General features: G+C 39.6%; 1 protein-coding gene across 1 annotated transcript; it reads right to left on the bottom strand.

Annotated features, from left to right (window-relative positions):
* Positions 1-1,909: 1,909 nt before the first annotated feature.
* On the bottom strand, positions 1,910-4,330 carry LOC140015155 (uncharacterized). The gene is made up of 3 exons (XM_072067054.1): positions 3,565-4,330; positions 2,570-2,934; positions 1,910-2,275 (listed from the first exon to the last, which is right to left on the bottom strand). The coding sequence occupies exons 1-3, from the start codon at positions 4,328-4,330 to the stop codon at positions 1,910-1,912; spliced, it is 1,497 nt and encodes a 498-aa protein (XP_071923155.1).
* Positions 4,331-14,308: the final 9,978 nt, after the last annotated feature.

Genomic DNA, 14,308 nt, shown 5'->3' on the forward strand with positions numbered 1-14,308 from the left:
TTTACGAATGATTTTCTTTAAATTCTTGTTTGCGACCTCCACAGCCCCGTTCATTTGAGGCCTATAAATGGCAGAATTGCGGTGTTTGATTTTGAGCTATTCGCACAGTCCGTCCACCATGTCATTGTTGAGATTTTTGGCATTGTCGGTAATCAATGTTTCTGGCACACCGAACCGGCAGATGATGTGATCCTTTAAGAAATTTGCTACCACCTTCTTTGTCACATGTTTGAAGGATTCTGCTTCGACCCATTTGGTAAAGTACTCAATTGCTACCAATATGAATCGATGTCCGTTTGATGCAGGAGGATCAATTGTACCAATTACGTCCATACCCCACATTGAGCAGGGCCATGGGGCAGCCATGCCGTGTAATTCAGTAGGAGGAGCCCGTATAACATCGCCATGCACTTGACATTTGATACATCTTCTGACAAAATCTATGCAGTCATGCTCCATGGTGAGCCAGAAATATCCCGTTCTCATGATTTTCTTTGCTAGCAGCTGTCCATTCATGTGGGGTCCGCATACGCCACTATGTACTTCTTTCATCATGTACTCTGCTTCATCCTCGTCAATGCACCTTAAAAGGTTCAAGTTTGTTGTTTTTTTGTACAGTACCTCTCCATTTAAGAAAAACTTTGAGGCTATTCTGCGCAGAAAACTTTTGTCATTTGTGCTCGCTTCGGGAGGATAAGATCCTGTTTTGATGAATTCTTTAATGTCACCGTTCCAAGGGCGGCTGTCAAAAGCTTTGTTTATGACCCAGCAATGTGCAGGCTTATCTTGGAGTTGTCGGGATAGGCTCAATTAATAGTTCGTCCGGATATTGTATCATGGAAGACAGGGTGGCCAAAGCATCGACGAATACATTTCGGGCTCGTGGGAGATGCCTGAATTCCAAACTTTTGAATTGACTGGCTAAGTTGAGCAGATTGCAGTGGTATGGTAGTATCTTTGAATCTTTGGTTACCCATTGCTTTAATGTCTTGTGTACGAGCAAATCTGAATCACTGAAGGCTATTAATTCTTTAATTTCCGTCTCCAAGGCCATTTTGAGACCAAAAATGCAGGCTTCGTATTCGGCCATGTTGTTAGGGCATGCAAATTGCAATTTAGCAGCTCCAGGATAATGCTTTCCTTCTGGGGACACGAGGACTGCTCCTATTCCAGCTCCGAAAGAGTTAGCCGCACCATCGAAAAATAATCTCCATTCAGGGCATTGTTCACTCATATCTTCTGCGGTGCCAACAAATAATACCTCTTCATCAGGAAAATAGGTATGGAGTGGCTGATAATCATCATCTCTTGGGTTCTCCGCCAGATGATCTGCTATAGCTTGTCCCTTCATCGCCTTTTGTGAAGTGAAAACAATGTCAAAGTCTGAAAGAATCATTTGCCATTTAGCCATACACCCAGTAGGCATAGGCTTGTTCAAGAGATATTTCAAAGGATTGGAGCGTGAAATGAGATAAGTAGTGTGGCCCAACAAATAGTGCCTTAATTTCTGAGTTGCCCAGGCCAATGCATAGCAGCTTCTCTCAAGAAATGAATAATTGGCCTCGTAATACGTGAACTTTTTACTAAGATAGTATATGGCCTGCTTTTTCCTTCCGAAATCATCATGTTGTCCCAAAACACAGCCTACTGCTTCGTCAAGCACAGATAAGTACATAATCAATGGTCGACTAGGCTTGGGTGGCACTTGGACAGGAGGCTGAAGTAGATAGTCCTTAATTTTGTCAAAAGCTAGCTGGCATTCCTCGTTCCAATGTAAGCGCACATTCTTTCTCAATAACTTGAACAAGGGCTCACATGTAGCAGTCAATTGGGCAATGAATCGGCCAATAAAATTGATTTTTCCCAAGAAATTTTTCACATATTTCTGTGTTTTTGGTTCGGGCATTTCTCAAATGGCTTTAATCTTTGCTGGATCTATCTCTATGCCCTTTTTGCTGACAATAAATCCCAATAGTTTACCAGCTGGTGCTCCAAAGGCGCATTTTGCAGGATTCAACTTTAAATTATACTTGCGCAACCTTTCGAACAACTTTCTTAGATCAATCAAATGGTCCTCTACTTTCTTGGATTTGATTATGATATCGTCCACGCAGACCTCCATCTCTTTGTGGATCATGTCATGGAACAAAGCTATCATGGTTCTTTGATAAGTGGCTCCGGCATTTTTTAGTCCGAATGGCATCACTATATAGCAAAATGTACCCCAAGGGGTAATAAAAGCAGTTTTTTCTCTATCTTCTTCGGCCATTAAGATCTGATGATATCCGGCAAAGCAGTCACAAAAAGATTCAATTCCATGCCCAGCGGTATTGTCCAGTAGAATGTGAATACTCGGCAAAGGGAAGTCATCCTTAGGGCTGGCCTTATTAAGATCCCTATAATCGATACAGACTCGCACTTCTCCGTTTTTCTTTGGCACGGGGACTGGATTTGAGAGCCAAATGGAGTAATGAGATACAATAATGATTTTGGTCTTTAGCTACTTTTCAATTTGCTTTTTTATTTTGAGACTCATGTCTGGTTTGAATTTGCATGGCCTTTGCTTTACTGGTGGAAAAGATGGATCAGTGGACAATCTATGCACCACGATGTCAGTTGAAATGTTAGTCATATCGCTATACGACCAGGCAAACACATCTTGGAACATGAACAAAAATTCAATCATCTCTTTTTTCTTCTTTTCATTCAAATGTATACTGATATTTATTTCTTTGACCTCAGTCTCAATGCCAATGTTAACAATCTCTGTCTCTTCTAGGTTCGGTTTGGATTTCTCTTCATATTGTTCGAGACCTTTTGAAAAAGAATCAGATACTTCCTTACTATCACTCTCGTTTTGAATTTCGAATTCCATAATCTCAAAGTCGTGAGTGATATCGAGATTGCCATCATCGGATTCCAGAACAGTGATATCTAAAGGGTCAAATAATTTTATTTTTGGCCATCTGAAAGAATTTAGAAGGAAATTAAAAACGATAAACAATCAACCAATATAAACAAAATGGTATCAAATAAACAAAAATAATGAAAAGATGTAACTATGCACTCTGTTGAAAAATTCAAAAAAAACAACACAGGAACTTGATAATGCAAAAATTGTTTTAGCCAAAACTTGATTGAACTTGATAAAACTATTTACACAAAAAAACAGTGACAATTTTCATGAATTTTAGCAAATGACAATCCCCAGATTTACCGAAATTCCCTTCGAGAGGGAAGATACTCGGCAATCCAATTGTGCAAAGCTCCTTCAGGGGATGAGTGAGAATTCTGTATTGTCTGACGATTCATCCTTGTGTGTAGCTCCCACGAACAACTGATCCAAATTTGCCTTCAATTCCTCGATCGGATTGAGCTCAGATGTGATTACCTCAGACGGTCAAGGGAAAGTGTAACAAAGAGGTGGAATGCTCAAAGCCATCAATTCTCCCTCCTTCCCTGCTTTTTTGCGGGCTTTTATTTCCCTTTTGTCTTTGTCGGTTGGATGAAAACCTAAACCAAAAGTGTCCTTTTTTCCCTCGAGCTCTATTAGTCCCAACATGCCTTGCAAGTTCCGTCCTAGACCTTTATCGAATTCGTATCCTCCACGGATCATTTCCTTAGCCATCATGATACTGGCTATTGGCAAAGTCATTTTAGTTCTGGCCTCGTTAGCCACACGGTGGGAAGATACTGAAGCGCTTTTGTTACCTTCTTGTTCAGACTCGGAATCAGTTATCAGAATGCAGTCTTCTTCAGCAAATATGGTTATCAACTGTTCATTTACTATGAATTTCAGCATCTGATGTAACGAGGAGGGCACAGCACTCGAAGTGTGAATCCAAGGTCGTCCGAGTAAGACATTGTAGATACTGGGAAAATGCATGACTTGGCAGGCTATCTGGAATTGTACGGGCCCTATTTCTACCACTAAGTCTATTTCTCCTATTGACTCCCTCCGGGCTCCATCGAATTCGCGGACTATTGTGGTTGACGGTCTCAGTTTAACATCTTGCAGTCCTAATTTCATCAAAGTGCTCCAAGGGCAAATGTTAAGGGCGGACCCGTTGTCAATCAACACCTTGGCCAACAGCTTGCCATTGCATCTCACGGCTATGTATAAGGCTTTGTTATGACCCGTGCCTTCTGCCGGCAACTTTTCATCCGAGAAGGTGATTTGTTTAACAGTCAGTACATTTCCCACTATGTGCGAAAAATTATTGACTGAAATGTCCTTGGGAATCTGAGCTTTAGTCAAAACACCAAGCAACGCATCTCTATGTAGGTCCGAGGAAAAAAGCAAATCTAACATGGAAATATGAGCAGACATTTTGTTCAACTGTTCCACCATATTATACTAACTCCTTTGATCCTCTTGAGAAAATCCGATGCTTCTTTTTCAGTGACTGCGGGCTTAGCGGCTTGCACCTTCTCGCCTGTTTCAACAACGGACACTTCTTCTTTCAAAATCTGTTTTCCTCCAATTTGCAACGTGGGTTCATTGTAATTCCAAGGCACTTGCTGCAAGCTTAAGACTGGCATTTGATCCGGAAATTCTATTATCACAAGCTCTAAAGCTTTACTTTCACAAGGTGTCAAATCCAGAATAAAGGGTTCTTCATTATTCTCGCACCACTCTTCTTCTATCACAAAAGGTTGCTTATCTATTCCAAGAACTTCTGCTTCACTAGAGATGTTTCGATCCAACTCTTCAAACTCTTCATTTGTAATCACGACTCGTACAGGATCGGCATGGTCTGGTAAGGGATTTTTACTCACATTTGGTCCTTGTTCTGCCCTTTTTCTAATCACTATTTTCCCTGCCTCGATCATGTCTTGGACTTTGTGCTTAAGTGTTTTACAATCGGCGGTTGGGTGGCCAGGCGCTCCCAAATGATAGGCGTAAGTGGACTGTGGATTGTCGCCATGAGGGTAAGCTGGAGGGGGAATTATGCCGATCTTACCGGCGACTTTAAATTGTTCGTACAATTGGTAAATGGGCCTGTAGACACCAAATTTTTTAGCATTTATTTCTTAGTTTTATTTGTCGTGTTAAGTTTTATTCACTTTTTAGTTTTTTAGTTTTTTTTAGTTTTTATTTTTAAGTTTCTAACACAAAATTTGAAAAAAAAGAAGAAAATTGTTCACAAAATATGTTTATTTCGTTTAAATTCAATATTTTAGCATTTTATTTATTTTTGTTAAGTTACTTTGAAAAAAGAGAAAAAAGAGAAGAAAAACGACGAAAAATGGAAAATGAAAAAAAAAGGAAAATGGAAATTGCACTTTGTTGCTTCTAGTTTATTTATTTTTATCAAATGTTAATTAAATTATTTTGTTATTTATTTTTATTATCAATTCTGTTTTAATTAATTTTTTTTAAAAAAAAAATGATACGCGTTATGCAAGCTGCATATTTTCGCAGCTTGCAAAGGACAGATGCATGCCCATCGGATGGCCAAGGCAAGAGGTTGAGAGGAGATTGATTGCTGGCCATTGAGAGCAGGGTTTAAGGGTTGTAAACTTGATATAAAAGCTGAAAAACAGCAGCCGCAAAGGAAGGGGACGGAAGGAAGCAAACAGGCTGAGAAAAGAAAAAGGATCGGGGAGATAAAAACCCAGAAAAAGGAAAAGAAAGAAGAGAACGGCAAGAGAGGATTTCTGGGAGGGGAAAGAGAGAGAGAAAAGTGAGAGTACGGTGGCAGAGGGAAGAGCCGAGAGCAAGGGGAAGGAGATAACCATTTTGAGAGATAGAAAACAGAGAGGTTTTGCAGTTGACGGCTGTAGAAAGAAAAACAGAGCAAGGAGAGAGTTGAGGGGTTCGACAGAGGGCTGAGGAGAAAGAACGAGAGAGATAGAGAGGCCGAAAGAGCTTCGGTTGGAGGAAATGTGAGAACTCGCAAATTCCTTGTATTTTTCCTCAAAAATACCCTTTTATTTGAAAATTAGTATTTATCAAAGGTCACTACCCAAATATTTCACTCTAAGTGTAAGTAAACCTAGAAAATAGGGTTTTACGCTTCGGTTTCAAATTTGGAGCGAAATTAGGGTTTTCGCGATTTTTAGCCGGATGAATTTTCGGTACAGAGTAAGAATTAATTTGGGGATTAAAAGTGACTTTTAAGTGAGAAATAAGATGTGACTAGTGGCAAGGGTATAAGGTTAGTGAATGGGAAGTGAAAAACCTAGTACGTGAGTTTTTAAGAAAAACGGCGCGATCCGGCGGGTCCCGCGCATTACCGATTGAACGCACTGCTTGACCACCACTTTCTTACCCTACAAGCTCATTGACAATTGAGCAAAATATCTTCTTATATTACAGCTAAGGGGACCGAAATTAGTGGCTAGAAAGCAAGGGAAAGAAAGAGAAAAATTAGTGGCCAAGATTAGGCCAAGTGTTGGGCAACTTGTGGACACCATTAGTTCTAATCCTTTTGGCTTTATCATAAGACAAACTTAGCTCCATTTCTCTTCATTTTCTGCCAAGGGAGCCGAGAGAGAGAGAGAAGAAGAACAAGGGAGAAATTTCTTCATTTCTTCTTGATTCAAGCTACAAAGTGAGAAATCCAAAGAACTAAACCGATTAAACTGCTCCTTGGGTGATTAGCTAGTGATTGGTGGTGAAATTTTGGAGAGAGAAAGCTTGGACTACACTTGGAGAACTCAAATCAAGGTAAGGAGAATGATATCTCTCTAAATTTTTCTTTCAATCTTGGTGAAATTAAGTCTAGTAACTTGAGTAGTAGTGGAATCATGGATGCTAGCATGATTGGAAGTTTTTTTTTCCCTCTTTATATGATGAACTAGGGTTTGGGAAATTCTGCCCAACTTGTTGTATGATGCTTGTATGTTATAATTAATGTTGTATAAGATGTTTTGGTAGTGTGAGAAGTGAGAAATTGGGGAAAGTTGCACTAGAAACTACAAATTTCAGATTTCTGGAAATTCTAGCTTACATTCTGTCCGAATTTGTATCTGTGTGTTAGAGGCCGAATTGGCCTTGGGTCAAAGAAGGAAAGTTGTAGATAATGGTATTTTGTAGGTTCCTACAAAATTTCAGCTCAATCAGAGCAACGCATAACGTGAAAAGTCCAAAATACCCCTACTGTTTTAAATATTTCCCAACAGTCTGTTTCAGCAGTTAAGTCCAGTTTATCACGTTTTTTGACCAGGATCCATTCTGATTTAGCTCTGGGCCAAAACATGAAAGTTGTATTGTTCTGAAGTATCTTTAAAATGCCTCTAAGAACACCTGATTCGGACTTGTGTACACTGAGTTATGACCATTACAGTGTTCTGCGTTTAAGCAGCCGACGAATTGGTTTCTGGTTTAGTAATTTGCGAATTTGACCAAGTTACATTAGAAACTGGAATTAGTGATATTCATGAACATTGTAACCCTGAGTCTTAGCTTCGAAATGGTATAGGTTTCGCCTTAATCCGATAAGTGTAGCTTCAGATATGTTATTTCCGCATTCATATGTCAAATCTGTTTTGTACTAGATTGCATTTCTGCACTTGCTATTGTTGTGAACCTTATTATTATGATATTGTGAGCCTATGGAACGGCTCTTGACATAAATTGCTGATATGTATGATGTTGGGTTGTGTTTGAGAAAAACAATGAAGCCTAAATGGCTGGAAAATTAGGTAAACACAAAGGGCATGCTGCCCGAATTTTTACTCGAGGGCTAGAATGCTATATTTTCGACTTGGGTGAAGGTTAAGTACTTAACACTTGAACTAGCGAGGACTTTGGCTATTATGTTTCTTGAGTGTTAAACGTTAGGACTTGACTACACTTGTACCCTTGGGAAATGAAATAATGATTGCTCGAAGTACGTTTTCCTTGTACTCTCGACTCACATGACAATTTCAAGTATAAATGTTACAAAGCTTTATCGTTTAAAAAGCGAGCAAGTGTTTCATGACTACTGTCCGAGTGAATTTCAATTTCTTGATTCTTATTGAACGAAACGTCTAAGTTTCGAACTCTAGTCATGTTTCAAAGTTCTCAAATTGAGTTTTATCGCAGATTTGGACTCCGAACTCGGAGTATAACCTGAAAGTGACCAGTAAAAGCACTATATCTTTTGGTGAGTGCTTTCAAATACTGAATTGAACTTGATACTTGTACTTGATACGTGCCAATATGATTACATGTCACATGCGTGAATTGTTAGGGCAAGAGTGTACTTTATCGCACTTGCCCTTACATGATATACACTTGTTTATTATTGCAATTGACTTGACATACTTGTTATGATGCGCGCACTTCCTGGAATTCCAGACACCCTGTGGCGAGTTACTCTAGTCGGGCCGGCAGGGGCTTGGTTGATTGGGTAACGAGCCCTGGGTCTCTTGCTTTGTCGAGTGGAGTGATATCTCCTCGACTAATCGGTATACTCGAGTATTACCACCCGTGTTTATTGAGGATTTTGGGCCCAGTAGGGGGTGTGAATGGTGGACGGAGAGTAGTGTAAGTGGTGTTCTATTGGATTGGTTCCTTTACTTGAAAGTTGACGGAGTGTCAACTACTATGTGATCAAGCTCCTGATGATGAATGGAAGTTGGCTCCTGAGAGCCATCCGTATCCTTATGCTTTGGAATGATTATTGTTTATTGGATTATAGTGTCTTCTGAAAACTTTTACACTCGCTCATTTTGAGATTGCTCACTTTTATGAATTCTTCATGCTCGTTACTTTCCTATATCGAAAACTTGTACTTATAAATAATGGTCAATTTGCTATTTGGAACCTCACTGGGCTTTTAGCTCATACTACGCTATTTGTTTTCCTTACAGGGGGTACGAGTGACGCGTGAGACTTGTAAAAGACTAGCGTAGCCTTTTGTTTTGACTTTTGACTTTTGGTCTTGTACTCGCGCTATTCCTCGAATGGAACATGTTGTACTTGGATTGTATACGTTTTGAACTAGTTTGGTGTATTGAGACTTTGTACCTCGATTTCTATCAATGTAAATTATAAGCTTGAATTGTGAATGTTATTTATGGTTTATAGATGTGTGTACATGACTCGATTGAGATAGTGAGTGAGTCCTGGCGAGAGCTGGGCAGGCGGTCCGCCGAACCCTTTGGTACGCCTTAGGGGGAGGTGGGGTCGTCACAGGAAAAGTTTGGGAAAAGCCGCGAAGAAGAAAACCAAAGAAGGAAGCGGACCTGGTGTTGTTCTTTGAGAATCAACAAGGAAGTGCAGCGTTTCTCAAGCCCACGGATTCACCTTCATCATCTCAACTTCCTAGAGCGTTTAAGGTGATGTAGTTTCACTTTACTCTTGCCATTCAAGTTTAAATCTTGGCCAAGTCTAGCCTGCGTTATTCTTTTCTTTGCTGCACATTTCCTGCTCACCGCGTACGATGATAGTTCAGGTTTTATGGCACAAATTTGATATTAAATGTACCAAGATTGAATCTTGATGCTTGGGGCTCCATAATCTTCCTGTTTTGGTCTGAAAAATTGATGTTATGCTTGGATTTTGTTACCTGGGTTTGGCATGAATCCCATAGCAGCGAAATTGCAGAAATTCTATTTCCAGTTTGCATGTTCTTTCTTTTTCGAATCTTGTGTTTGCATCTGAAAGCTTTTATGTTGAGAAGTGAGAAGAGTATTTGGTAATCCTGTTGTTTGGGTTCTAATTGTACTTAGCTGAAATTCATGCGTGAGAATCTGCTCGTCTGCAGTTGTTTTAGCTGAAGTTTGTGAGCATGATTAGTTGATCCTTGTTCTGTACGTGCATGCTTGTTCGATTAGTGTCTGGTTTTTGAACAAGTTTGTAGTGTCCAAATGATTTTTCTGCTTGTAGAAGCTTTAACCAGAAAGATTGAAAGGAATCTGAAATTCTGTTGTGTTCTCAAGTCCTACTAACTCAAACCATTGGAGCTTAATCTAAGCCAAGCTGACTTTGTTTTTGATAAAAGAGACGTTTTCTATCTTTGATTTGGGAATCTAGATTCAGTTAGTGCTATTTTTCTGTGCTTCGGTAAGAAATCCATAGAGTTGCGGCAGGTGTCTTTTTTTTCCAGATTGCAGAAAGCTCATTTTTCTTCCTAAGTTGCACGCTTTGCATGAAAAATCTTCCAAGAATCTCATTGTTTTAGCTATGTTTAATTGGAAATGGGTAAAAGTGCTGCATGAATCTTGTTTGCCAAAAATTCCCTGGAGTTGTAAAAGCTCCCGAATGAAATTTGCAGCAGAGAAAAGGCTGCTGTATCTGTTTTGTTGTTCTTTTCTCCGTGGTCTTTCACCAAGTTGGCCATCTCAATTTGATGGTTAATTTGGTGTGGAAAGGGGTAGTGTTTGATTGGTATTGAGTTTGCATGTTTGGCTCTAAACATTCGAATCATGTTTGAACTTTGCTGGAAAATGAACTTCAGGTTATCAAATCATTTTACATGAACATCCTGTCCAGATTTTGTTTTTATTTTTGCTGCATCAATTCCTGTTATCTTTCTTGCTTGTTTGATCATTGAAGTTATTGGCCTTGTTGCTTAGTTTCACGCCATCATTTTGATCAAAGAATTGGCTTTCAAAGCAAGCTGCATTCGGATGTGTATTTTGGCTGCTGAAAGCTTAAGGGAAATGTTGCAGACGTCTGTTTTCTCTTCGTGGATTGCATGAGCTGCATGAAATAATTCTCTGAAAATTGCACTTTGGCCCCCCAAGTCTCCCTTTGTTTTACTATGGCCTAAGTAATTGAAAAATCCATCAAATTGACCCCTCAAACTTCCTTTTTCCTTTCAATTAGGCCCCAGTTTCGTGAACATAGATGTTTAAGTTTTTTAAATGCTTTAACATTTATGTGATTATTTGTGATTATGTGAACTTTTCATTACTTATGGGCTTTTGAAATTCTCAAAACGTTTCAATGGGCTTTGATTGATTGGTTAATGGTTTTAATTGGGTCCTCGTCTGCTTTAAACCTTTGAGTATAGGTTGTTTAGTCTATTTGGGTGTTTTAAGTGCTTCAATTTCGTGTTATATTCATTCCATGTAATTAATGGCTTATTTACATTTTACCATTAAATTGGTGCCTTAATCTCTTGCTTTGATGGTTTTAGCCCAAATTAGCTCTTTCTTCGGTGACTATAGCCCAAATTAAGTCTTGTTCACCTTATTAGCATTACACACGGGGAAGGTAAAATTTCTTTTATTCCCTTTTGTCTCTCCTATGTGATCCAACGTGCTAAGTGAAAATTGCATGTCTACTTTGCTTTCCTTGCTTTGCCTTAATTCCTTTCGTTTATTGCGTTTACTTTTGTTTTTATTAAGTCATTCTTTTATTTATGGGGTATGTGTACACCTCTTGGCTTGTAATAGATAGGGCTTGGAGAGCATTTTGTCCATTTTCCCTTCCCCTTTTGTTTTAGTTAGCAAGTGTAATAGGTTCATTACTTGTTTTGGTTGCTATGTGTTAATTTGTTTTATTAGGCCCTTGCATCTAGTCGAGCATGCTAAGTGTTATGTGCTACGTGTTTATAAGTGATTCGCATGTCTACTCGCTTTTTATAGTCATGAATGAATGTGATGGATGAATGGACGTCACCACACTAGTCCAATGCTAGTTGCGGCCCCCTTTCCCGTCACCACACTAGTCCAACGCTAGTTGTGGTTCATTGTCCCGTTTTCCACTAGTCCAACGCTAGTAGTAAATTCTTAGAAAGGGCTAGTCCAACGCTAGACCCAATAGGCCGTCCCCCTTTCGTTAGTGCATATTTGCATGTTCACTACATTTCATGCATTTTTCTTAGTTTTTATCATTTGGCATGTTCCTCGAACCCCTTTTCCCCTCATTTTAAGATTTTTGCACCTCATGCTAGTTATAGGGTACATTTGCTTGGAGAGTCCCCTTTCGACAAGGGAAACGAGCGAGTGTGGCTCCACAAATAGCCTTAGCACGCTAGTTCCCCCCTTCTAATCAAAGGGAAGATTAAAGTCACAAAGTTAGGACTCCCCGTTCCCGTCTTGATGCATTCCTATAGGATTCATGCATTTCATTTATTCACTATCCAATACACTTCTACTTTATATTCTATCCCTTTTTTTCACATTCTCACTTCACACTACTTTTTGGACGTTTTCACTTAACTACTCACACTTTATACCATATCACTCGCACACATGCACTCTATGTTATTTTCACATTATCATTCTTTACTCACCTTACCTTGTAAATACATTTGCACACCTCCACTTACATCCTATTATTTTTATCACTTTTCTCACTTCACACAAACTCACATTTTCACATGGCATGCATTCCACTCATTTTTACGTCATTTAGGATTATGTGTGACCTCTCCAAAGGATCATTATTGGGCTTCACAATTAATGTGATTGGCACCACTCAACCTTTGAAGAGAAATTTTCCCCATGTCCCCTAGGTCTAGGTTTTTGCATTCATATAGTCATATCCAACACGCGATACATACCTTGGGTAGAAAAATTAGGAAAAGTTGGGTTAAGTCACGTAACTAGCCTTGGCTAGGGTGAGGGAGTGCCTTAGACCTTGCCTTTGCCTTCTCCCTTATCAAATGTGACCCCCGATCCCTCTTTTTGGTTACGTAGACCCAAAAGTTCTTTAAAAGGGTTTATTTACTTTTTTCATTCAAAAACAAAAAATCATTTTTGGGTGACTTGGTACACCCTAACTCTATACCAAGTGGCGACTCCATTTTTGGTACACAAAAACCCTTTTGAACTTTATATAGCCAAACCGTCGCATTTCACAATCCCACGAGCTTTCATTTTTCACTTTCACACACGTTTACATTCATATCTCACACACCACACTACTTCCACGCCATATTTCGAAAAGTGGGGCGCGACAGGGCCTGCCAAGATTGGTAAAGGTGCGATAACGATTTTGATTTTGAGGTTCAATGGGTTGGGGATAATTATAGGTGGGTCTATTTGGTGGAGAAAATTGTTGATTGTAGGGAGGTCGGGATCGAATTTGTTGAAAGTTAGGTTGAGATATTTGGAAAGGGGCTATAGGCGGGTTGGTGTAATTAGGGCGAGGTCGAGGATGAGTGATATTGGTGTGATAAAAAGGATGAGGGTTTGAATAGTAAGGGTAAAGGTTTGAGTAGCTAGGGTATTGTTGAGGTCTGGGTCTTGGGACAGGATTTCGATCCCAGACAAAAGCAGTTTCCCCCTCTTTCTTTTTGAATTGTTGCTTCTTCCCACTACTGCCTTGGCCTTGCAAAGCTTCCATGTGAGTTTTCAGGGCAGACACATTAATAATCTTTCTAGCCCTCACGAAATCATCATATTCTTCAAACTTGTTAACAATAGCGGTGAATGAGCATCCAGTCATGCGAAAGATTTTCTCAAAATACGGGGGATCATGTGCTTTAATAAAGGTGCGAATGATTTCGTCTTCAGTCATTGGCGGCTCAACCTTTGCAGCTATTTTCCTCCATCTCTTAGCATAGGTTTTATGGTCTTCAGATGGCTTCCACTTTGTCCCCTCTAGTGTGGTCCGTGTTGGTGCTAGTTCACAGTTGTATTCATACTGCTTTATAAACGCATTGGACAGGTCCTGTGACGGCCCCACCTCCCCCTAAGGTGAACCAAAGGGTTTAGCGGACCGCCTGCCCAGCTCTCGCCGGGACTCACTCACTTACTACATTCCTCAAGTAAATTACAAGGTACAACTCAAATAATACATCCAATTCTCCAAATATTTATACAGGCCCAAAAGTACATAAACCAAAACCAAATCTAAACTATACAAGATGTACGCCATCCAGCCACACAAAGATCCAAATACAAGTTCTTCCTTTACTTCGATCCCTGTGGGGAGAAGTAAATAATAGGGGGTGAGCTAGAAACTCAGTGAGTGACCAGTAAAATCAATAGCCAAGTATATTTCACAATAAAGCATTGATATGATGTCATGATGCAGTAATCAAATGTTCATTTATTGCTCATGTGAGCCAGTGAAGTTCTTGTACTTAAATACCCAACGCTCGTTTAGATCAAGTAACCGTGAAACAGAAGTAAGGAGCCATCGTGCTCCAAAGAATGTGTAAACAGTAGTGGAGACATTGGTTTTAAGCACAAGACTTTCCAAGAACTCATTGGAGCCAAATTATGTCATGGCACACACCCAAACCCAAATGATATGCAATGGAGTAATAAATGCAAGAATTAGTTCAAAAGTAACTTTGGAAATAGTTGAGGGATCACTCACCAACCACGACTCACGAACCTCATCCATCATTTATTATTGTCTTGCTCAAATCCAAGCCCTAGATCACAAATGGAAATAAGGACTAAAACGATC

Source organism: Coffea arabica, chromosome 10e (genome assembly GCF_036785885.1).
Source record: "Coffea arabica cultivar ET-39 chromosome 10e, Coffea Arabica ET-39 HiFi, whole genome shotgun sequence".
Lineage (NCBI taxonomy): Eukaryota > Viridiplantae > Streptophyta > Magnoliopsida > Gentianales > Rubiaceae > Coffea > Coffea arabica.

Bases quoted from the DNA above. Each gene is read 5' to 3' on its own strand.
- LOC140015155 (XM_072067054.1), bottom strand. From the start codon at position 4,330: ATGTCTGCTCATATTTCCATGTTAGATTTGCTTTTTTCCTCGGACCTA. The intron at 2,935-3,564 runs GCATGTTGGGAC...TTGACCCTTTAG, and splicing joins TCTAGGACGGAACTTGCAAG to ATATCACTGTTCTGGAATCC. The intron at 2,276-2,569 runs GTAAAGCAAAGG...GGATATCATCAG, and splicing joins CTGATCCATCTTTTCCACCA to ATCTTAATGGCCGAAGAAGA.